The 24,727-nt window shown below is 40.9% G+C and overlaps 1 protein-coding gene across 1 annotated transcript in view; it reads right to left on the bottom strand.

Moving 5' to 3' along the window:
- The window catches only part of OCA2 (OCA2 melanosomal transmembrane protein), a 191,095-nt gene that overhangs the window by 43,521 nt on the left and 122,847 nt on the right, over positions 1-24,727 (bottom strand). The window contains exons 21-22 of the mRNA XM_074860952.1: positions 15,984-16,077; positions 3,068-3,161 (exon numbers count right to left, since the gene is read on the bottom strand). Coding sequence (XP_074717053.1) covers positions 3,068-3,161; positions 15,984-16,077 — 188 coding nt within the window. The remainder of the gene's footprint in view (positions 1-3,067; positions 3,162-15,983; positions 16,078-24,727) is intronic.

Below are 24,727 nucleotides of genomic sequence, written 5' to 3'. Positions count from 1 at the left end.
CCAGCTGGACTTTGTGCTGCTGATCACAGCGCTGAGAACCTCTGCCTTCTCCACGTCCTTTGTCAGCAGGTCATTTCCCCACTCAGCAGCAGGCTCACATCCCCTAATCTTCCTTTTGCTGCTGTGATATACCAGTAGAAGCCCCTTTTTGTTGCCCTACTGCCACGTATAACAGATACAAAGGTTAAAATATTTTCACAGCGATAAAGTAAGTTTATTAACAGTATTTGTATATTCTAAGCGATGTGGCAATCTTTTTGTTTCTGTGGAACATAATGAAGTAGCAGGAAAAGCTCACAAGGGTCAGAAACAGCAAGTTGAATTCATAGCAACCAAGGGATCTTTTCTCACAGGAAATCTCGCTCTTTCCTTTGTAAGCACAGTTCAGACAGAACTGGTTTCTACATGTGTTGACAGGCAATGCAGGAGAAGGGAACAAGACCTGAATGCATTCTGGGTAAGATACTTGGTGGCACTGGTCAGCACACTCACAGCCAGGCATGTGTGGTTGGGATCCAGTATCTCTTCAACTAGCGTACTCTGGACACCAGGCTGCTTTAAGGTGCTTCAACACAGGGAGGGAAGCTCTATGCCTTTCTCACTCCTTTCTCAATATATTCTTTCCCACCTAAATGTCATCCTACTGGGACCTCCTTACAGGCACAGCCAACACATGGGCCTGAGTTGCTTGGATGGTAAGGCTGGGTCACCAGGTAAGGATGGGACACCATGGCTGTCTTTCCCTTACATCCAGTCATGTCCAACAGTCTGGAAGGAGATGAGTGTCCCCAGGTCCTTGAGGAGGTAGGACTCTTGATCCAGGGAAGGAAGCAATTAGATGTGGTTCTCAAAGGGGACCTTCCCCAGGATGCTAGATTTTTGACAGACTAAAACATTCATGGTCATTCAGGCATGCACCCCTCTGGCACAGGATTTCTTTTTCTGAAGGCACTCCAGATAGCTGGTCATACCACAGCATTCAAGGCAAGTTATCACACCTGGTCACCTCTGGCTCTGGCTGGGCAGCAGAATAGCATTTCACAACACACCAGCTGGGCTGCCACTGCTGCCCTCTTAAAAAAAGAGAAGAGGAACCTCAAACTGCACCAAGAGCCACTGCGCAAAGACGCACATAGGAAAGGTCATGAACCTATCAGCCCTCTTACAGGACACAGAGTCTGGTTCTTGCCTTTTCTTTCTCTCCCTACACAGACAGTCATCATGATGTCTCTTGCCACTAGGCACCCACAGCCTCCAGAGCCTCTCCAACCGTGTTGTGTCAAGGTGTATTCACCAGATATGTTTATCAACCCTGCCCAGAGTTCCTCCTCAGACCACCATGTCAAAACATGGTTTGCAAAAAAGCTGCTTCTAGCAGAGGCCCCCCCCTTGAAAACAGTTGCATAATTTTGGCTTAGCATGCAGGTAGGGAGGCAGGGTATGGGAAGTAGCGTAATGTGCTTTATGATCCCAGATGCCACCTGGGACAGACATGACATGGGTTTCCTGCACAGAGACACTTGAGAAGGACAAAACAATACCATAACAGGTTGCACAGAAGACATCTTAGCAAAAGTCAGGCAGCAGAGGCCATCGTCTCCCCACACATGGTATCCATGATTTTTCCCTGGTAACTTATAGGGATTTTCAAAATGAGACTAACAATCTGTGTCTATACTAGTAGAAGCACCACAGAGGACTCTGAATGGGGATGTGAAACCTAATGAGTGATCCTGGGCAAACAGGGAAGAAAAATCACTTCATGCTTTGAGACAACCTTCATAAATAAAAGTAAGTGAGATCAAAATTCTCAAGGGATACGTGGAATACCTGTTAATGCCAGGAGAAGCCTCAGAAAATATTGAATTGGGGCACATTCAACTGAATCAAATATTTTCCTAAAACAAATTATGAAGGAGCTCATGCTCTGCCTGCTCAATGATTGAGAAGAAGCCAACAAAAGTAGGCTTTTATATTCTTTCTGATAATTCATATTGATTGCTATCTGTCTTTCTGAAACATATCATCAGAAGACTATGGGTGAAGAGATAAACTGTACTATGAGCAGAACACGCTCATAGCAAGAATTTTAGCAAGAACAGTTCAGACCATCATTCTATTTAGGTTTATCATTGACTCTTCTCCAGACACTCCCATATGATTAATCATATTAGTTATGCAGATTTGAAGGCTTTGAGGTAAACTATATAAAGGAAAGCTGATAGAGCCAAGAAACTAAAATAAACAATGTAACGAGAAAAGAGAAAAAAATATTGATGTGAACTTAACAGTATCCTTTGCCCAAAATTTGCAGAAAACTAAGCAAGGAATTATGTTTTATTTAAATTAACTATACTTTAACTTCATGTCTAGTCCTCTATTTGCGAGGTTCCATTTATACCTTTCAACCACAGCCTCAAAAACTGGACATGTTTGGAAAAATATTAAACTGTTGTATGCATTTAGTAGACCTTGTCCCTTAAAAACCTGCTGATGAATGGCCTGCAGAGGAACTTCAATTATTAAACAACAATTATTAATGAAACAAATATTAAACAACAACTTGAGCTGTTACTAGTTACTCATCACACTTCCACTCATAGCTGCTAAGCAGTTAGTCAAAAGAAGTAATTGCTTTTAGATAAAGAGGGTTACACTTGGGATCACAGAGTAAAGTTCTGCTCAGTGTAAACTGGGACATCCCACTTTCTCCTGGAGATGGAACGTCTGTGAAAATGTGCAGATGAGAAACTACATTTAAACTGTATTTAACAACCAAACAACAATTTAATACCACTACAGAGCTGAAGATAAAATTGAGGGTAATCAAAGCAGGAATTTCTGAGGCTTTGCTTCTCCTGGGGTTCCACTGCATTCCCAACCACCTTTATGCATTCTATCCACAGCATGCAAAAATAAAGTGATCTGCCCTCCACCCGCAACAAACTAGGAGCACAGGTCTACATTATAGACCCTTTCTCCAGATTTTCTCCTTGAAGGATCCAGTGTTTGCCTAGAGAAAAAAAAAAAAAATGACAGATTTATGGTGAGAAGTTTAAAATTGTACCTGAAAAACTCCATGAAAGAGAAGCCATAACCATGCTGTTCAGCAATTCCTGCACAAACAACGTTCGCGGATGCTCCAATCAATGTTCCATTACCTGCAGTTCAGAAAACAAATACCAGTTTATAGGTGTGCTCTATTTCTTACTCTTCCTCTGTTTTATTCTGTGCTAAAGTCCTAAGATGTACCAGTTAAAAAGAAAAATCAATTTCTGTTGTATAGGCTTGAAAAGAAACATACAGACTGTATCTCCACATCCTATAAATAGCTTCATGCTTTGAAAGATAAGCCTGGTCTTATTCTCTGATTCTACATAAGCCAGAAAAATAGGGAAGGAACATAACACCAATCTATCAGTTGTCAAAATGACACCAGAGACTTGCATTCAGATAAACTTGCTGATTTTTGGTTTTACGTACAAGAAGGTGCCATCAGATGATCTGAAAACAAAGGATGAGATAGTTTGAAGATGCTAATAAAAATGGATGCCTTTTTTTCTTACACAAACTTGACACTGACAAATTAGTGTCTTTTTTTATAGAGAGGGTAACTAATTGCTAAGATATATAGTTTTTAAGAGAAATTTCAAACAAAATAAGTGGAACAATGGAGGGGAAGGGATCTATTTCACATCTCTCTGATAAGGCAAATATTCACCACAGATACAGAGTTTGCTTACCAAACTGCAATGGTTCTTTAATATGTAAAAGTACATAACTTTATTCAGTGAACTTCACCAAATTACATTATACAAATCCTCTTAGGAGAAGAACACACCACAGGAAAATAATATGCCATGTTTATAATGAGCATCTATCCTATTGGAAGAACTACATACATCTCCTAAGCCTTTTCCAGTGACTAATTTATTCCTGTGTTTTCTCTAAACCTTTAACAATCAGGCAATGTAGACAAGTTCAGTATTCAGAGCTCAGAAAGACCAACCCATTTCCTATAGCTTTCCCATGAGTCATACCTCAGACTTAAGAAATGCTGTATACTTGACTTGCACAAAGCAGATGTCTTCAGCAAATGTTTCTGATCTAAGGTATGACTCGGGAAGTGACAGTGACTCCTACATTCTGTTCCTTAACTGAAATTTTGAACAAAAGTGGTAACAATCTAGGAGAAAATTTTTTATACTATGTCAAATCATCTCTTTTGCCATGCGTCACTACATTAACAATCCATTATTCTAAGCACAAGTCTTTCTTTGCTCTCACTGACTTATAGCTACTCATCTCATTTTGGCCCTGTTAAATATTACTGCTCAGTGGAGACTCTTCTGGTCTGACTTTAAGAGAAACAGATCAGAAGGAAAATACCATTCCCGTTCCGCTTAGTTGTTTTGACTTAGTAAATGTTTCAGAGATCAGTTTGGCAAAGAATAGCTCAGAATAAAGGCAGAAGGATTATTTCCCTAAGTATTCACACATGGTACCCATATGGCATTCTGCAACTGAAAGTGCACACAAAATGAGCAGACTTCTAAATATATTCTTAAAAAAATAGTAGAACACTCAAATTCAAATAAAATGAAGTTACGGATTTCAGAAGTAAGGAAAAGGAGAGAAAAGATGTGATGTGGAAGTAACATTGGAGGAAGCAAGATCTTCCTCTTCTAATAAGAAAAAGGGTAGGAGAAAGACCTTCTTTGTGATAATTTTGATCCCAGTTTGGATTCAAAGCCATACCAGTATCAGTGGATACTAAGATACAGGTTTTTGACTGGTCATTCTAGGGACAATGCAACAACTCTGAGAAACAACTGAAACTAAAAAAGTTGCTCAGGACTCCTTTTTTTAAAAAGTTGATTTCATGAAAACCAAATCTTTCCAAGAAAAAGCCCCTGTGCAGCCAAGATTTTTCCAACTGATCTAAAGAGAAAACATGATTCTTATTTACTCCAGGATGGTCAATTATTATCAACAGAAAATAGGCAGCAAACTAAAATTTTCATCCTGGAGTAGAGATCTGAACATGGATATCTGTTGTCTCAGGTTAGTGGCCTAAACAACACCTATTAAGAACAGGAGACTGTTTTCGTTTTTTTCTATCAGCAGCCTCAGACAGCTTTTGAGCTGATCCCACTATGGAACAAGAAATAAGCAGAAATCTTGCAGACAATGTGAAATGAGAAAAGCATTCCCCCCTGCTCCCTGCAATCCAAAATAGACATTTGATTTCATATATTTAATTAGAATCATAGAATGGTTTGTGTTGGAAGGATCTTAAAGATCATCTAGATTCAACCCTCCTACTATGGGCAGGGACACCTTCCACTAGATCACTTTGCTCAAAGCCCCGTCCAGCCTGGCCTTGAACACTTCCAGCTAGGGGGCATCCACTTCTCTGGGCAACGTGTTCCAGTCTCACCACCCTCACAGTGAAGAACTTCTTCCTTACAACTAATGTAAATCTACCTTCTTTTAGTTTAAAGTCATTACCCTTGTCCTACCACAACAGGCCCTTGGAAAAAGTCCCTCTCCAGCTTTCCTGTAGGTCCCCTTTAGGTACTGAAAGGCTGCTATAAGGTCTCCCCAGAGCCTTCTCTTCTCCAGGCTGAACAACCCCACCTCTCTCAGCCTTTCTTCATAGGAGTGGTGCTCCAGCCCCCTGATCCTCTTCATGACCCTCCTCTGGATGCACTCAAGTCGGTCCATGTCCTTCTTATGTCGGGGGCCCCAGAGCTGAACACAGTACTCCAGGTGGGGTCTCATCAGAGTGGAATAGAGGGGCAGAATCACCTCCTTCAACCTGCTGGTTGCTTCTTTTGATGCAGCCCAGGATATAGTTGGCTTTCTGGGCTGCAAGTGCACATTGCTGGGTCATGTTGAGCTTCTCATCAACCAACACACCCAAATAGTTCTCCTCAGGGCTGCTCTCAATCCATACTCCATACAGCCTGTATTTGTGCATGGGATTGCCTCAACCCATATGCAGGACCTTGCACTTGGCCTTGTTGAACTTCATGAGGTTTGCATGGGCCCACCTCTCACGTCGGTCAAGGTCCCTCTGGATGGCACATCCCCTCTCTCCAGCGTGTCAACTGCACCACACAGCTTGGGGTCATCAGCAAACTTGCTGAGGGGGCACTCAATCCCACTGTCCATGTTGCCAACAAAGATGTTAAACAGCACTGGTTCCAACACCAACCTCTGAGGAATGCCTCTCATCACTGCTCTCCACTTGGACATCGAACCTTTTACCACAACCCTTTGAGTGTGACCATCCCCAAGCAGATTTCACTTGAGAAGAAATTGTCACCTTAAATGTTATCTGAAAGGAGCAGCATTTCTTTTTTATTTGTTCAGAACATGTGTCCAGTTTAATTAGGTATTGGCTCAGCAGACTTCAAAAAACTACACTGAAATTAACAACAGAGACAAACTTTTGTTTCCCGTCACAGGAACATCTGTCTCTATGGCAAACTTTTAACTCAGCAGTGAAACAGCAACACTGTGACCTCTGAATCACGGAAGACCCAGGTCTAGATTAATGTACATTGACACCTACACACATCAAATTAATTTCAATAGATGCAAAGGAAGATAAGATAATTTCTATAAACAGTTGGGAGAAATCTCACGGTCACTTGCTGTTGTTCTTATGGGGGACTTTAACCTCCCGGGTATCTGCTAGGATCACAACACAGCAGAGAGGGAACAATCCAGGAGGTTCCTGGAATGTCTGGAGGATAACTTCCTCATACAGCTGGTGAGTGAGCTGACCAGGGAAGGTGCCCTCCTGGACCTGATTCTTGTGAACAGGGAAGAGCTTGTGGAGGAAGTAAAGTTTGGAGGCCGTCTAGGGTGAAGCAATCATGAGACGATTGAGTTTCCGATCCTTGGAGAAACAGAGAGGGGTGAGTAAAACTGCCACCTTAGACTTCTGGAAGGCAGACTTTGACGTGTTCAAAAGACTGCCTAACAAAATCCCTTGGGAGGCTGCCGTGAACGATATGGGAGTCCATGAAGGCTGGACATACTTCAAGAGAGAAGTCTTAAAGGCACAGGAGCAGGTTGTTCCCGCGTGCCGAAAAACAAGCAGGAGGAGAAGGAGACAGGCCTGGCTAAACAGGGACCTTTGGCTGGATCTCAAGAACAAAAGGAGAATCTATTGCCTATGGAAGAGGGGGCAGGTCTCTCATGAAGAATATGAAGATGTAGTGAAGCTATGCAGGGAGAACATTAGGAGAGCCAAAGCACAGCTAGAGCTCAACTTGGCTATAGCTCTTAAGGATAACAAAATGTTTCTATAAATTCATTAACAGCAAAAGGAGGATTAGGGAAAATGTCCCTCCTTTATTGGATGCAGAGGGAAACATGGTAATTAAGGATGAGGAAAAGGCTGAGGTGCTCAACGTCTATTTTGCCTGTCTTTAGCAGTGGAACTGGCTGTTCTCTGGACACCCAGCCTCATGAGCCAGGAGATGGGGAGGGGAAGCAGAATGAGGTCAGCACAATTAAAGAGGAAGTGGTCAGAGATCTGCTACACCACTTGGATGCACACAAGTCTGTGGGACCGGATGGGTTACACCCAAGGGTGCTGAAAGAGTTGGCAGATGTGCTCGCCAAGCCGCTGTCCATGATTTACCTGAAGTCATGGCTAACTGGGGAGGTCCCATTGGACTGGAGGGTAGCAAATGTAACACCCATCTACAAGAGAGGCAGAAAGGAGGATCCAGGAAACTATAGACCTGTCAGTCTGACCTCGGTGCCAGGGAAGGTCATGGAGCAGATCATCTCAAGTGCCATTAAAAGTCATATAATGGACAACCAGGGGATCAAGCCTGGTCAGCATGGATTCATGAAAGGCAGGTCCTGCCTGACAAACCTGATTTCCTTCTATGACAAGATGACCGGACTATTGGACAAGGGAAAAGCTGTGGATGTTGTCTACCTGGATTTTCAAAAAGCATTTGACACAGTTCCCCATAGAATTCTCATAGAAAAACTGGCTGCCCATGGCCTGGATGAGCAAACGATCTGCTGGGTCAAGCACTGGCTGGATGGACAGTCCCAGAGAGTGGTGGTCAATGGAGTTAAATCCAGCTGGCGGCCGGTCACAGGTGGTGTTCCTCAGGGCTCAGTGTTAGGACCATTTCTGTTTAACATCTTTATTGATGATCTTGATAAGGACATAGAGTGTATTATCAGTAAGTTTGCAGATGACACCAAGTTAAGCGGGAGTGTCGATCTACATGAGGATAGGGAGGCTCTACACAGAGACTTGGATAGATTGGATCAGTGGGCCAACGTTAACGGGATGAGATTCAACAAGGCCAAGTGCCAGGTGCTGCACCTGGGCCACAACAACCCCATGCATCGCTACAGGCTTGGGGAGGTGTGGCTGGAGAGCTGTCTGGAAGAGAAGGATCTGGGGGTTCTAATTGACAAGCAGCTGAACATGAGCTGGCAGTGTGCCCAGGTGGCCAAGAAAGCCAACGGCATCCTGGCTTGTATTAGGAATAGTGTGACCAGCAGAAGTAGGGAGGTGATAGTCCCCCTGTACTCTGCACTGGTGAGGCCACACCTGGAGTATTGTGTCCAGTTTTGGGCACCTCAATATGAGAGAGATATCGAGGTGCTGGAGCGAGTGCAGAGGAGGGCAACAAAGCTGGTGAAGGGCCTGGAGAACAGATCCTATGAGGAGCGATTGAAGGAGCTGGGACTGTTCAGTTTGAGGAAGAGAAGACTAAGGGGAGACCTCATCACTCTCTACAGCTACCTGAAAGGACATTGTAGAGAGGTTGGTGCTGGTCTCTTCTCACAGGTGATTAGTTACAGAACAAGAGGGAATGGCTTTAAACTGCAACAGGGGAGGTTTAGACTGGACATTAGGAAAAAATTTTTCACAGAAAGAGTGGTCAGACAGTGGAATAGGCTGCCCAGGGAGGTGGTGGAGTCACCATCCCTGGATGTGTTTAAGGGTCGTTTAGATGAGATCCTGGGGGATGTGGTGTAGGGGAGAACTTTGTAGAGTAGGGCTGATGGTTGGACTCAATGATCCCAAGGGTCTTTTCCAACCTGAATGATTCTATGATTCTAAGCATTTTCTAGCACCCAATCTTGACCTCATCTTCACTTCATCTTCAATCTTAAAAAGTAATTAAGCTTAAAAATCATAGAAATACTCTTACTTGCTTGTTTGTATGCTCAAAATGTAGTAACACGTGTGAACAGTACCAAAGAATAACATTGTAATAACCAATCTGTTTTGATTACTCCTATTTTAACTTCTTTTTATGACTCCTACTCTAACTCATCGTTTATCACAAGGCAGATGGCTATTAAGAAACTGGATTCTTTACAATGAAATAAATATTTCTAATATCAATAGTATGTGATATGTATGAGGTAAGCCATACATTTTATCCTGCATATCGATTCTGCCTTTTACTCTTGGTAGACTACTGTCAATACTAACTATGAATAATAATTCATAAGCATGAAATCAAGACCTTTTTCTTAATGAAAAAAAAATCTCATTTTGAAGTGTGATCATAGAAAAATACAGACATGTCACTTAAAGAGCTGCTGCTGCATCATACTCACTTTTCCATGGACCTGACCTAGCTTTGCACAATCACTGCAGAAGCACAGTAGAAGGTCTTCTACTGTTTCTGTCCAGAAAAGGTGATATAAATGTATCTTTCAGCCTCTCCCTCAGTAAACAGAGTTTCCCCAGGTGACTATAATCTGCAATGCACTGCAAATCAATGCTGGGAGAACTGATTAAGATTACTAAAGGAACAGACTGGGAAATTGGGATAAAATTGCAACAAGAAAAGGGAGAGTTCTCATCAATAACATATTTCCTCTCACTTTAAGCCTCATTCTCAGCTGTTGATTTTTACTTGTCAGCAGCACATCTATTATAGCTAAATACTGTTAGTTCTCAGGAGTCACTTTGGTAGTGCCACCTCAAGAGCAAGCCAAACCCTTGGGTTTGCTGCATTGATGTGTTTGCCTGGAGAATCACCTCAAAAGTGCCCAGCAGGATTAGTGTTCATTTCTCAAAGCACTGAGAAATCAAAGGGAAGGGATTATCACTAATAAAGTTATTTGACCTAGGATGAGCAACCTTCATAAAAAGTAGCTTTCTCAAATATAAAGGGGATAGATAGTACCTTGTGCAACAGCAAGCTTAAAAGTGAATTGCTTACAGAAAAGTCTTGTTTTGTTGTGAGCATTACAGACCACTTCCCCTCCACATGCTCTGACAGTGGATAACAAGCTACACCAGTGCTTAACAGACAGACTTTATGCATTTTCTTGTCCCTGTATCTCTCGCTAACTAATGTAGAAGCAAAAGACTACCCTGGTTTCATGTCAACACAAGTCCTGAAAACAGCTTTTCCCTGGCCTTTGACAAACATCTGTGACAAGCCCAGTTTTACATAGGCACAGCTGTTTGCGCTGCTTTGTCCCAGACAAGGGTTTTCACTCTGACACCAGGAGTTTGCTACAGAATCATGAATTTTAGGGTAAGGATGATCAGCCCTGCTTTTTGCTGTAATCAAACCATCCCATTACAGCGTCACAGCAAAACGTATTGGAGGAAGCCATCTCATTGCTTCCATTTTCAAAAGAAAATTCTGTAGAGTTTCTCATGTGCTTTACATCTTCAAATAAAGGTAGACTGATGTGTGTGGCTTCCTTTCCATAGCATATTCCATTTCTCTACTTAAAGCACAATCTGAGCAAATCTAATAAATCTGGCTGCAGAAGTGAACACTGAGTAGTTATGGTTTTGATTAGCCTTACAGGAGACAGCCTTCATAGCTTTCAGAAATTTTCTGTTTCACACAAAAGTAATCCAGATTTGCCTCATTAAACAAAGACATTTATATTCATCTGTTGAATGTCTACAAGTCTTGAATATCTTTTAATATTTTTTATGTGTAAAAACTAAAAAGTCCTTGCAGTCAATAAAGAGCTACAGAATCAAGTCACTCTCATTCTCTACAATTCCTCACCCTTTGATTTGGATTAGGAGTTTTATATCCATAGACAAAATACTTGGGCTGTCTCACCCACAAGACATAAAACTGAGCCCCAGGATTTCTCATCATTAAAAGGCTTCTTTAGAAACAATATGAACTTTCAATATCAGTGTCCTGATTAAAATCAAGCTCCGGTAGGTATATTCTCTTGACTAGAAATTTTTCTTACACTTTCAATTACGTATTGTATACAACAATTAAGTTCAAAACCAAAACTGAATAGTGCTCCTTTTAAATAACTACTATACTTCTAGGCCATACATTTGGTTCTTGATAGACTTTTTGAATATTTCAAATTAAAAAGTGTTATACAAATTTGATCTATTGTAACTATAAAAGAACTTCAAAGGATCTACAGCTGTGTTTTTTTCATAATATTAATTGTTATATATTTTAATAAATTTTATGTTTTATTGAAGGCTATTACTTTTCCCTCATATTGCAAAGAAGGAGGGTTGGTGTAGGAATATAAACAATATTTCTACCTTCATTGTGTCTGAAGGTTTAAAACTAGTTTAGGATTTTATTGAGCAGAATCAGCAGGAATAATAAATCAATGATACTTCACTATGCAAGATCCCATCTGCATCAGGGACCTAAGGAGGGGTGCCAAGAGACAGAATACCTATAGCACTGGACCACTGAGAGTAATCCCACTGTTGAGCTACACTGTGGGTTGCACTCCTTTAATATCTGTAATTAGCACAATGTCCTGTGGATAATGGATTTTATTCACACCTGGGTTTTGACCCTGTAAGGTTAGAAGAGCCAGCAGCCCCCTCCTCCTACCTCGTTTCTTGAAGTAGAGCCTACAACTGAGATTGTGTGGCTGGAATAACACAGCTGCATGCACCCTAGAGATTGCCTCTTTCTGCAGAATTGTGACAATGATGACTTTCAGGTGCTGTCCTCCAGGAAAATATACAGAAAAGGAAAACACTGCAAAACTATGCACCGTAGAAAATATCCCCTTTGGACCACAGCAATAGTCACTGCATAAGAAAAATACTTTTTGCACTTTTCTACACTAGCAACAGAGAACTCAGAAGGTAGGGACTTTCAAATATAAATTCAATTTTTTTCCCTCTTATTTTTTTTCTTTTATCAAAAACATACTTTTTATAAATCATGAAAAAAGAGATAAAAAGACAAATAAATGCCAGCTCTTTAAATGTCAAATGTACAAAAACCCTTCAAATGAGATCTATAACCTTTTCAGTTCAGTAAAGAATCTAGTTCTACACAATTGCACAGTCTTAACAGGTGGATTTCTGACTGTGAATCCGTATTTCATGTTATTTTAAAACTCATGAGCCAGACGAAGCAGTGCAATTAAAATTGTCTTGTTCTGAAATTGTTAGCCATTTTCATTTGTCCTCCGAAATTGTGGGGCAGCATTCCCTAGACACTATTGGAAGGTCTACATACAACTCGGTCTCAAGAGGTACCATAATTCCATCATGTACTGGAATAGGAAGCATAATGAGTAAAGTTTTATTCAACGTCTTCTTGTGCAAAAGAAATATGGATGCAGATTTGTCAGGACACCACAGGAAACAAGTGAAGTTACTTACTTGTTTGTTTAGTTACTTTTAAATTTTTAATTCTCTTGCCCTTCATGGTCAAAATATATTTGAAACACTGACAGTACATAAAAAACTCCACGAGCAATATAATTTTTCAAGTTACTTAGCCTGACCATTAATGTCTGGGCAGATGTGAACTAATAGGATCGTTCAGCATTCAGAACTGACAAACCAAAAGGCCCAAAGGCCTAAATTAATTTGACCTGTCTTTGGGGACCCTTCTCAGCTACTGAAGTTCTGTGTGTGAGGGGCCCCAATGTGCTCTGCAGAGAGCGTCTGGCAATTTCAGTGGATGTATAAACATCTGCCTGCTGGACATGCTGGTATCCCCATCACCAAACAGGGAGGCTGGGGCAGCCAGACTCCTAACTTACAACTTAAGTTCTTAAAGATAGCTGGGACAAATGTAAACCTAAATTTCCAGAACCAGTTCCCCTGAAAAATTACCATGTTTATTTCTTAACCATGTAAGATTGTCCTGACCTGAGCAAGAAAACTGTCAGAAAAAGAACTAGCAAACTCTGAGGAAGACCCAAAATTTTCAAAATTGTGACTATCTCACCAGGAACTGCCCATGGCCATCACTGTCCTTGTCTTCCTTAATTAAGAGACAGGATTTTTCATCCCTTCTCACCTTCAGAGACATATGTTACAGAGCAAGGAGCATCTATGTGATATTCAGTTACTCCTTACATCTGAGCCATGAAAGAAGACAGAAATTTAATAGCAGCAGCTCTATTTTTGGAGAGACTGCTGAAGATGACAACAATGTGGCAGTTATACTGGCAAAGGTCTCTTCATTTTGCTTGAGACTGACTCAATCTTTCTTTCATTTCCAGGAGAACAGCTAAAGCGATGAAGGAAAATTACTTCTTTTCCTATCCTATCACCTTCCAAATCCATAGCTGCCTGTGCAATTTGTGAAGTAGAAAAAAGTAATTGCAATCACTGGAAATTTTTCAGGACAAAATGTTGCACAGTGTTTTCCAAGACAGGCACAAATGCTGATGCTCCTTTTATGGACATGTAAGCATACAGCAGTGTTTACCCTGAACATAACCAGACTTGAAGCTCTGCACTGTGTAGTAAACACCTAACCCTAAAATATGTAGTTATAATGTATTTTTCATGAGACTCTTCTACAAAATATCTTGTTGCCAAGTTCCATTGGTTGCATAAGCAGTGATAAGACCCAATATTTTGCCTTAAGTACCAGGCAGTAATAATGTAATCATCATCTACCCCTTCCACAGGGAGATTAGCCTACCTTAAAGATTCCTTCACACCACGTCAGTGATGTTAAGACTTCTCTTTTAGAACTAGTTTTTAAAGGCCATCAACACTTCCTTTCTTTAAAAAAAAGAAAAGCCCCTTTTCCCCCATTTTTGGGGGCTGCAAGATCTTTTAAAGCAAAAGCTTTCCCACATTTTTCATTCCCAAACAATACTCTGCTGTTCATTAGCTTTTGTTTTGACATGGGAAAGTCAGAAGCATATCAATTTTCAGGCTAACACTCCTATGAGACCTTGCCAGTAAAACTCAGCATATGCTCATCTTTATCCTAATAGAGCACAGTCTGGAGAGTTTAAGCTTTTGCTAATAATGATAATGATCTAACTTTTTATCGAAATATTTGTATGAAGCCTATCTGAATACCTGGACACTTCCTATGGATCTCTAGTGCCTTTAATTCAAATAATTCCCATGGTACTGTTTATATTTTTACTTTTGTCTCATACTGCATACACACAGAAGTCTCTGTTAAAATCCCTGCAGCCCTTCAATAAATCAAAATAAAGGAAATTGGGTTAAAATGATAACTGATAATTTAGGAAAATCATCTGAGACTTGTAAAGGCTCCAAGGCTGGTGAAGTGTCTCCCACTCAGATTATGTCAGCATAATCTGGCCAACTTTGTATTCCTTATGTTTTGGGGATTTTTAATCTGAAAATTTAATTAAATCAGAGTATGTTCAGTGATCAGGAAATTGTGAAGAAAGATTATATTTTTGTGGCAAACATCTATATAAAGATATGCTGATTATTCAAATCACTGGTTTTAAAGAGGAACACCTTAAAATTACAATATAATGATGAGTACAAAAAGATATTCCTCAAATGAATAACTGTTGTTTGTTATAAATTTTCCTGCCTTTGCAACATGCTCTTAAAATTCAATCTGTAAATTACATAATTATAATCTTTGTTAGGTATTAAAATCACTTGTATTAGCAATCACTTAGCTAAATAAACAAACCAGAACTTGTATTACACACAAAACTGGTTGTAGTTTAATCTTTAAGTCAAGGAAACTATTTGGAGGGGCATGGAGAGGAAGAAGGGGTGGATATGTGGCAGAACACCATTTTATCCACTTTATTTAAGCTAACTACCTAAATATTTAGGGATTAAAACACAGCCCAATATAATGTAATTACCATTAAAATTCTCAGTAGTAAAAATATAATATTAACTTTATTTCTCATTAAAAACTTACATATTTTAATTGCACTTAGTACATTTGCTATTTGGAAAACTTGTGTTGTAACACCTTCATAAGCCATTTGCAGAATATAAAAAGAAAAAGTAATCAAGTATAAACATTAATTTAAAAACTATCGGATGGCTATTCTCCTTTATTGTTATAACAAACAGAGAGAAAATCCTGGGCCTACAGTACATACATGGTACATTTTTAAATAATAATAAAAAAAAAAAGTAATGAAACCATCTGCTTGTTTTGTGCAAATGTACTGACAATACAAGAAATCCCAGTTAGCACCAAGGTAGGCACTAGAAGAATGGCTATCAGCTTTCATTATTAGAGGTACAGTTCCCAAAGACTTCAAAAAGGCTCTTCTTCATGTGAGGAGTGCTAGAGAGGTCAGCAAATGGATACTCAAGCTGTTTCTGTAAGCCAGAAAACCTCCCAGTGACTTCAGTAGACTTTGAATCAAGCCTCTCAGCTATTATATATTTTCTGCATCTTTTCAATGAACAATGATGGGTCCCTGTTCTGAAAGCTAAATGCATCTTTGTATTTTCTCTCACAAAAGATCAGAACCCTATAAGCACCATCTGGACTGCTTCTTTGTGCGTTTGTACTTTATGCAGATACAGCCTTCAAACAGGGATTGCAAAAATCCTATTGTAGCAGCAAACAGTGACTGGGATCCTTATACAGGATCCTTTGAAGTCAAAAGGAGCTGGATCAGGCCCTCCCTATGCTTTGCATAATAAAATCACTGAACCTATTGTGCCAGTTTATACATGCCATAATTGCATAGCTATTACCTTATGTCCGCTTTCTCACATAAACTCTTACCTCCAAGGCACGCACCCATGGCCAACGAGAAGATTAATGGTTTCATAGGCAAGTTAACATCAGGATCTTTACTCAGGTTGAGAAGCACAGGAATCTGTGGTTTAAGAAGAAAAGAGAGAGAGATTCTGGAGACATTATCCGACCATCAACACAATATAAATAAAATTCGTTTATGTAAAAAACTTAAACCACCAGCAAGTGCAAAGAATACCTTGCAGTTTTTTCTTTTTTTGTTTTTTCTTTTTTAATTAGTATCTTTGTACCATATTCTTGATCTGTGCTCACTTTTCCCCACTGACTGTGCTAGATCCACAAGCCAAATGGAAGGTATTGGCAATGTTAGGCCAAGCCTGACACAGGTACTGCTAACAAAACTGAGGCTCTCTTACGGTTATGAATGCCTCCCATTAGATCCTTCTAGTTCAACAGGGAACTGACAGTGACTATAAATCAATTCCCTTTCCATTTCTTAAAACCTAAAGGACAGAGCTGTATCGCCTCTTCTTGCTGGAGACAGCTGTAAGAGATGCGCAGACCTTCACAATCAAGATGGCTGTAGATCATGTGTCAGTAACTAAAAAATTCCTGAATCCTTGTTATAATCAAAAGTATTTGATCTGTTAGGGAAAAATTGAGAAAGATCAATGTGGCAGGCTTCTGAATTCATAAGAAGAGCTGAGTTATTTTACTTTTTATTCTAACATTATATTTACCAGAGAATGTAGATTTAGTTCACTGGGAAATATTTGCAAGTCTTGTGAATTTCATTTGATCACTTTAGCAAATAAAATAAAATAAAATAAAATAAAATAAAATAAAATAAAATAAAATAAAATAAAATAAAATAAAATAAAATCCCTGAAAAGTTAAATGAGGTTTGTAGGGAGACATTACAGACTTCATTAGGCAATTGCTATAGAGCCCAAAAATACAGCTGACAGGCTTTCTAATAGCACCAGATCTCAGTCAGTAACATCTTTCAAAGCTAAACAACTGTCACCTTAGTTGGGAAAAACTGGTTTGAGTTCACCTTAATTGTATAACCACTTGGTTTGAAAGAAAGGTGTAATCAGTGCCTGTAGAGAGGAGGTCATTAGCAAGGGGAGAGGTGATAATGTTATTAACCTGTTTTTAACGTGTGCAGCGGTTTACGGGACCAAAAGGGAGAGAGAAAGAATAAGCAAATGTGGAACAGCAAGAGATCAAGCAGGAAGGGATTTGTGGAAATAACTGTGGTATACCTTAAAAATAATGCTTTCTCAGAGTCCAGGATTTTCAGTAGTGAATAGTTATGACTTTTAATCCTTCAATTTGTCATTCAAATGTATGTCATAGTTCCCACTCAAAGGGTATGAGCTCAGAGATGGAACAGATTCCTGAAAAATGTTTTCACTTTGATGACTGAATGATGCTCGCCTTTACTGACTGTGTGTGTTCTTTTGGTATGGAGTAATATACAGGCTTTATGAAGAATTACAACCCTTTCCCCATCCCTCCTGCCAGTGGTGCTAATCATCCCTCTTAAACCTTCTGATCGATTAACCGAGATAAGTTAATGTCTAAACAATTATTCTTGAATTATACATTGCCTGAAGATGACTATTTCTATTTGATGTCTATTTCTATTTGAAGGCTTAAAGAAGAGTCAGCATGCCCAACATCTTGTCTGTTTTTTTCCATGAAACAGTCATGGAAGATTTTATTTCTCCTCTCAAATTTTGTTTCTCTCAAGCCGTCACTGCTAGACATGATATGCAATTCAAACTGCAGTTATATTTATTTCAAATATGAAATATATTTGAAATCAAAGATGAACCTCAGCTTCTCTACTGTTATAATTAACCTGAACATTAAAAAAAGAAATGCAAAATATAAAAGGGTTAGAAGTAAACATTTTAGTATAGTTTTCAATGTTTCTGAAAAACTGAATTCTTTCTACAACTTCTTCTGATTCAAGCCGTAAGCATTTACAGTATCACCAAAAGCATTCCAAGCTAGGATACTTTGCAAACTGGAGTAGAGTTGGCTGTGATACATTTTCTACAAATATCTTTGTCATATTGATTTAACTTCTCATAGTTTTACAAAGTGCTGCCCCTCAACAAACAAAAAAGCAAAAGTTAAAGCCTATGAAGCCTCATGTTTCCTTCATTATTCCCTCTTCAGATTATGTGAACAAAACCCTTATCAATATTAGAAGGAGAAAAATAATGTCTTATCAGGAAAATAGCTTTGATTTCTTATACCCTTTATTTCAACAGTCTTACCAGGATAAATCTCTGTTTGACTAGTTTCTTGAAAACTTGTTAATTTTGGTGGAAAGTTCGATATTGAAGCACCCTACATTGCTGTTTGACTGGCAAGATATCGTTAAAATGAGTGATGTAGCTCAACAGAGTAAAGCCAAATGCCCTCACCAACTCGTTTCAAGACTATCTGCCTCCAGGTATTAAAACAGAAAAATGCAACTGTAAAAAATAATGATTGTACCTGGAAAAAGGAGAGTGTCCTCACAGACTTGATAAAGGAAATAGCCATTAATCTTGATTCTGTATGGGGTGTTATGTGTATTATATATAGGATGTAAGCTGCTGCACGAAGAACAACGTTAGTGTCTACAGGTATTGCCACATTTGTCTATATAACTAACCTAATCAAAATCGACCCTTGTGAAGAAAATGTTTGTTTATAACATATACTGTGGAAGTACATAGGCTCTGTTACAAATATAAAAAGAATGAAAATGGAAATGTGTATATTTTCATCTTTCACACTGTTTTTAATCTTAAATCAGTATTGCAAGCTTTTAAAAATGGAATGGGATTTTATTAGTTATAAATTATCCACCTTCCCTAGAAAATATCATCTATTAACAATTAATAATATTAGAAATTAATTCAGACTCAAGAAGCATGATTCTGCAAGACAGTATATTTCTTCTTATCCCTCTCAGCTCTCTAACATGCTGAAAAAGTAAGCCAAATGAAACAATCAAAAAGAAAGTTCTGTTTTTACTTTAAATGAAGGCTTTGAAAAAGAAAAAAACTGAGAGATTTTAAACCACAATTATTTACACCAATTACTACTAAGCTAAATTTCATAAATTATTGTTAGCTTTCTCATAATGATCCTTGCATTTATGTTGTGGTATGCAGTTCCTTTTTGTTAAAAGAGACTGGTGGTGTTTGCCCATCTCAATTCTGTTGTCCACTTGACACCTCTCAAGCCTTGTTCCTTTCAGTCCTGTTTGTACAGAATTGGAATGAAGACTCTTGAACATTTTGCTTTCGTATTTACTTTGGTACATAGACTGCTTTCTTTGTAAGCAAAACCACGATCAAAGAGTTAACATTTTCACACCTTGCTGTCGCAGCCTCTTTCCCAAGACTCTAAATTTACCAAAGAAGTTGAAGCAAGACCTTTAACTTATTTTTACGACAAAACCTTCTCATGAGCATGACATTCCACCAGTCAAGACGGTGAAGAAGGAAGACCTCTTTTGAACTTATGAAGACCTTCTTCTGAAATAGAAATGATGATTTAGGTTTACTAGATGGACACTGGGTAGGTGGAGGGGAGACCAAAGAGAAGGGGCACTGGTCCTGCTCTATTAGTGACTGTCTCTTCCTGGGATGGCAGGAGACTCATAAGAGAGTGAAGCCCTCTCAGCTACTTTTGCTTCCCAAATATAACACTTGTACAAATAATCATACACCCCCATTGTACAAGAAGAGTAACTTAGATAAGTTTGTCCTATATGTGTGCAGCACAATAGAAGGCATCAGGTCATATTGCCCATTTTGTCCATTTGTGCAAAATTACAATGAAACAGCAATTCACATCTTTATTTCAGAGATTCATTGCTGCTCTACGCTATGGGATTTCACAGCACACACTTTGCTAAGAACTGGTAAAGACATCTGTGAAAACTGCCGAGACTATGCATTAATAGAAAACAATTTGTAGTTCCCCAAATTGTTGATGATTTATCTGTCTCTGCAGACGGCTATGGCCCAGTCTTACTCTTTTATCAAGCAATGAAATGCAGGACATAGAAAACCCCGGTAGGGCAGAAGGCAAAGAAGATCCAAAAATAAAACTGGCACTAAGAACATAAGATACATACGAGACATTCAGTACTGCAAATGCAAAGCCTCTGATAGTTTTAGAGGCAATAGTGGGCCAAAAATTATCTGGTTTCTAACAAATACCTGTTAGAGACTAAGTCACCTTGCCAGCCAGGTTGTTAATGGAAATTGTTTGTTACCCTATATTGAGGAAACAGTATTTAAACTCAGCTAAAATGGGGATTTACTACAGCTATATTTTTAGTTCTGTTAATAAAAGAAAAATATAAACAGATGGCTCCAGCATATACAGTTGATAAAACATGTCAATTAAACTTAAGAGCATAGTAGTAATAAAATCATGTCACCTAACATTCTAAGAGCAGAAATCCATGGCCATTTAAATGACAATACTAGGAAAATGCCGGCCCTAAAAATGAGTAAGTCTGCCTGTCAAGGAATGTCATTGTGAGTTTAGCCTGTTGAAAAAGGAGAAGAAATATCGGAGGATTAATAGAACGACACATGGAGCATCACTGCATGATTCACCACATTTATTCTTCGGACAAAGAAAGCTGGATATCCAACATGAAAAAAGCTCTTGCCATTCAAGAATTAAAATGTGTGAGACTTAATAACTAAGCTCCTGGTTTAAGAATTGTTTATACACAGAACATTTTGTGGGTGTTTTTTAAGCAACTACAATATGTATCTATATATATTAGATTTGTTGCTGGCAACGTAGTTTTTTACATACAGTCAGAGTTAATGGAGTTTCCCACAAAGTATGTCTCAAACTCAAAATTTGGGCACTGAAATTTTAAGGAACCAGTTGTATCAGCTGAATGTTCACAAGTCCATGGGGCTTGATGAGATTCATCCCAGAGTACTAAAGGATCTAGCGAATGTTATGGCAGGTCGCCTCTCGATCATCTACCAAAGGTCTTGGGAGTCTGGGGAGGTCCCTGCTGACTGGAAGCTGGCCAGTGCCATTCCAATCCACAAAAAGGGTGTGAGGGAATACCCAGGAAACTACAGACCTGTTAGTCTACACTCAGTTCCTGGAAAAATTATGGAGAAGATTATGCTGAGTACTGTTGAAAGGTATTTAAAGAATAATGCAATCATCACAGAATCACAGAATCACAGAATCATCTAGGTTGGAAAGGACCTTGAAGATCATCTAGTCAAACTGTTAACCTAGCACTGACAGTTCCCATCTACACCATATCTCTCAGCGCTATGTCAACCCTACTCTTAAACACCTCCAGGGATGGGGACTCCACCACCTCCCTGGGCAATCCATTACACTGCCTAATAACCCGTTCTGTAAAGAAATACTTCCTGACATCTAGTCTAAACCTACCCTGGTGCAACTTGAGGCCATTCCCTCTTGTCCTATCGCTTATTACTTGGTTAAAGAGACTCATCCCCAGCTCTCTGCAACCTCCTTTCAGGTAGTTGTAGAGGGCGATGAGGTCTCCCCTCAGCCTCCTCTTCTCTATACTAAACAACCCCCGTTCCCTCAGCCGCTCCTCATACGACATGTGCTCCAGACCCTTCACCAGCTTCGTTGCCCTTCTCTGGACACGCTCGAGTCATTCAATGTCCTTTTTGTAGTGAGGGGCCCAAAACTGAACACAATAATCGAGGTGCGGTCTCACCAGTGCTGAGTACAGGGGTAAGATCACTTCCCTGTCCCTGCTGGCCACGCTATTTCTGATACAAGCCAGGATGCCATTGGCCTTCTTGGCCACCTGGGCACACTGCTGGCTCATGTTCAGCCGGCTGTCAATCAACACCCCCAGGTCCCTCTCTGACTGGCAGCTCTCCAGCCACTCCTCCCCAAGCCTGTAGCGCTGCTGGGGGTTGTTGTGGCTGAAGTGCAGCACCCGGCATTTGGCCTTATTGAAACTCCTATGGTTGGCCTTAGCCCATCGCTCCAGCTTGTCCAGGTCTCTCTGCAGAGCCTCCCTACCCTCGAGCAGATCAACACTTCCACCCAGCTTGGTGTCGTCTGCAAACTTACTGAGGGTGCATTCGATCCCCTCGTCTAGATCATCAATAAAGGTGTTAAACAAGAGTGGCCCCAAAACCGAGCCCTGGGGGACACCAATCGTGACCGGCCTCCAACTGGATTTAACTCCGTTCACCACAACTCTTTGGGCCCGGCCATCTAGCCAGTTTGTTACCCAGCAAAGCGTGTGATCATTTAAGCCTCGAGCAGCCAGTTTTGCCAGGAGAATGCTGTGGGAAACGGTGTCAAAGGCCTTGCTAAAGTCAAGGTAAACTACATCCACAGCCTTTCCCTCATCCAATGAGCAGGTCACTCTGTCGTAGAAGGAAATCAGGTTTGTCAAGCATGACCTGCCTTTCATAAACCCATGCTGACTGGGCCCGATCCCCTGGTTGTCCTGCATGTGTTGTAAGATGGTACTCTGGATGAGCTGCTCCATCAGCTTCCTGGGTACTGAAGTCAAGCTGACAGGCCTATAATTTCCCGGATCATCCTTCCGACCCTTCTTATAGATGGGCATCACATTGGCCAATTTCCAACCTGTCAGGACCTCCCCGGTCAGCCAGGACTGCTGGTAAATGATGGAAAGCGGCTTGGTGAGCACCCCAGCCAGCTCCTTCAGCACCCTCAGGTGTATCCCATCCAGTCCCATAGACTTGTGTGTGTCTATGTGATGCAGCAGGTCACTGACTCTCTCCTGGATTGCGGGGGGGTCGTTCTCCCAGTCTCTATCATCTGGCTGAGGGGGCTGGATTCCCTCAATACAACTAGTCTTGTTATTAAAGACTGAGGCGAAGAAGGCATTAAGGACCTCAGCCTTCCCCTCATCACTTGCTACCAAGTTTCCTTCAGCATCTAGCAGGGGATGGAGACTCTCCCTGGTCTTTCTTTTGCTATTGACATACTTATAGAAACATTTCTTGTTATCTTTGATTGCTGAAGCCAGATTAATTTCCAGCTGGGCTTTGGACCTCCTGATTTCTGCCCTGCATAGCCTCACAGCGTCTTTGTAATCACTGTGAGTGGCTAGCCCCTTCTTCCAAAGGCTGTAAACTCTCCTTTTCTTCTTGAGTTGCAGCCAAAGCTCCCTGTTCAGCCAGGGTGGTCTTCTCTGCCGCCTGCTCCTCTTAGAGCACCTGGGGACTGCCTGCTCCTGAGCCATTAACACTTCCTTCTTAAAGAGTGCCCAGCCTTCCTGGACCCCTATACCCTTCAGGACCATCTCCCAAGGGATCCTGTCAAGCTGGTGCCTAAACAAGACAAAGTCAGCCCTTTGGAAGTCCAGGATGTCAGTCCTGCTTAGCCCTTTCCTGGTCTCTCTAAGAATAGAGAACTCTATTATTTCATGATCACTGTGCCCTAGTCGTCCTCCAACCGCCACATCATCCACCAGTCCTTCTCTGTTCACAAAGAGGAGATCCAGCAGGGCACCTTCTCTGGTCGGTTCTCTCACCAGCTGTGTTAGGAAGTTGTCTCCCACACATTCCAGGAATCTTCGGGACTGGTCCCGCTCTGCTGTGTTGTATTTCCAGCAGATGTCTGGGAAGTTAAAGTCCCCCACAAGAACAAGGGCAAGCGATTGTGAGATTTCACCCAAGTGCCTATAGAATATTTCATCCACCTCTCTGTCCTGGGTGGGTGGCCTATAGTAGACTCCTACTACAACATCTGCCCTGTTGGCCTTCCCCCTGATTCTAACACAAAGACACTCCACCCTGTCTTCACTGCACTTGTATTCAAGGCAATCATAACAGTCCCTAACATACAGTGCTACCCCACTGCCTCTCCTACCTTGTCTATCCCTTCTAAAGAGCTTGTAGCCATCAACTGGCGCGCTCGAGTCATGGGAGGCATCCCACCATGTTTCTGTGATAGCCACAACATCATAATTTTCCTGTGTCATCACGGCTTCAAGCTCCTCCTGTTTGTTACCCATGCTGTGTGCATTGGTACACGTGCACTTCAGATGGGATGGTGTTTTGCCCCCTTCCCCCTTCAAATTTAGTTTAAAGCTCTGTCAATGAGCCCAGCTAACTCCTGCCCCAAGATCCTCTTCCCCTTCTGGGACAGGTGCATCCCATCTAACGCCCAGAGGTCTGGTGCCCTGTATACCAACCCATGATCGAAAAAACCAAAGCCCTGACGGTGACACCAGTTTTGAAGCCACGAATTCATCTGCTGTGTTCGGTGTTCATCCTCATCCATCCCCCCAACTGGAGGGATGGAGGAGAACACAACCTGTGCCTCCAACCCCTTGATCAGTTTCCCCAAGGCCCTGAAATCTCTCTTCATTGCTTTAGGACTTCTCCTGCTAATGTCGTCGCTACCTACCTGAAAAACCAGAAGAGGGTAATAGTCCTTGGGTTTGACTAGAGAGGGGAGTCTTCTTGTGAGGTCCTTGACGCGGGCCCCAGGGAGGCAGCAGACTTCCCTATGATGTGGGTCTGGTCTGCATATGGGGCCTTCGACACCCCTCAGAATTGAGTCCCCCACTACAATGACTCTTCTGGGGTTCCTTTCAGAGCAGGCACAGTCAACATGGGTTCACAAAGGGAAAGTCCTGTTTAACTAATTGGATATCCTTCTGAGATAGGGTCACCTGCCTGGTGGATGAAGGGAAGGCAGTGGATGTAGTTTTTCTGGATTTTAGTAAGGCTTTT

The sequence above is a fragment of the Strix uralensis genome, chromosome 2 (assembly GCF_047716275.1).
Source record: "Strix uralensis isolate ZFMK-TIS-50842 chromosome 2, bStrUra1, whole genome shotgun sequence".
Lineage (NCBI taxonomy): Eukaryota > Metazoa > Chordata > Aves > Strigiformes > Strigidae > Strix > Strix uralensis.
The sequence above is the reverse complement of the archived record's forward strand: the minus strand, read 5'-3'. Positions and strand labels throughout refer to the sequence as shown.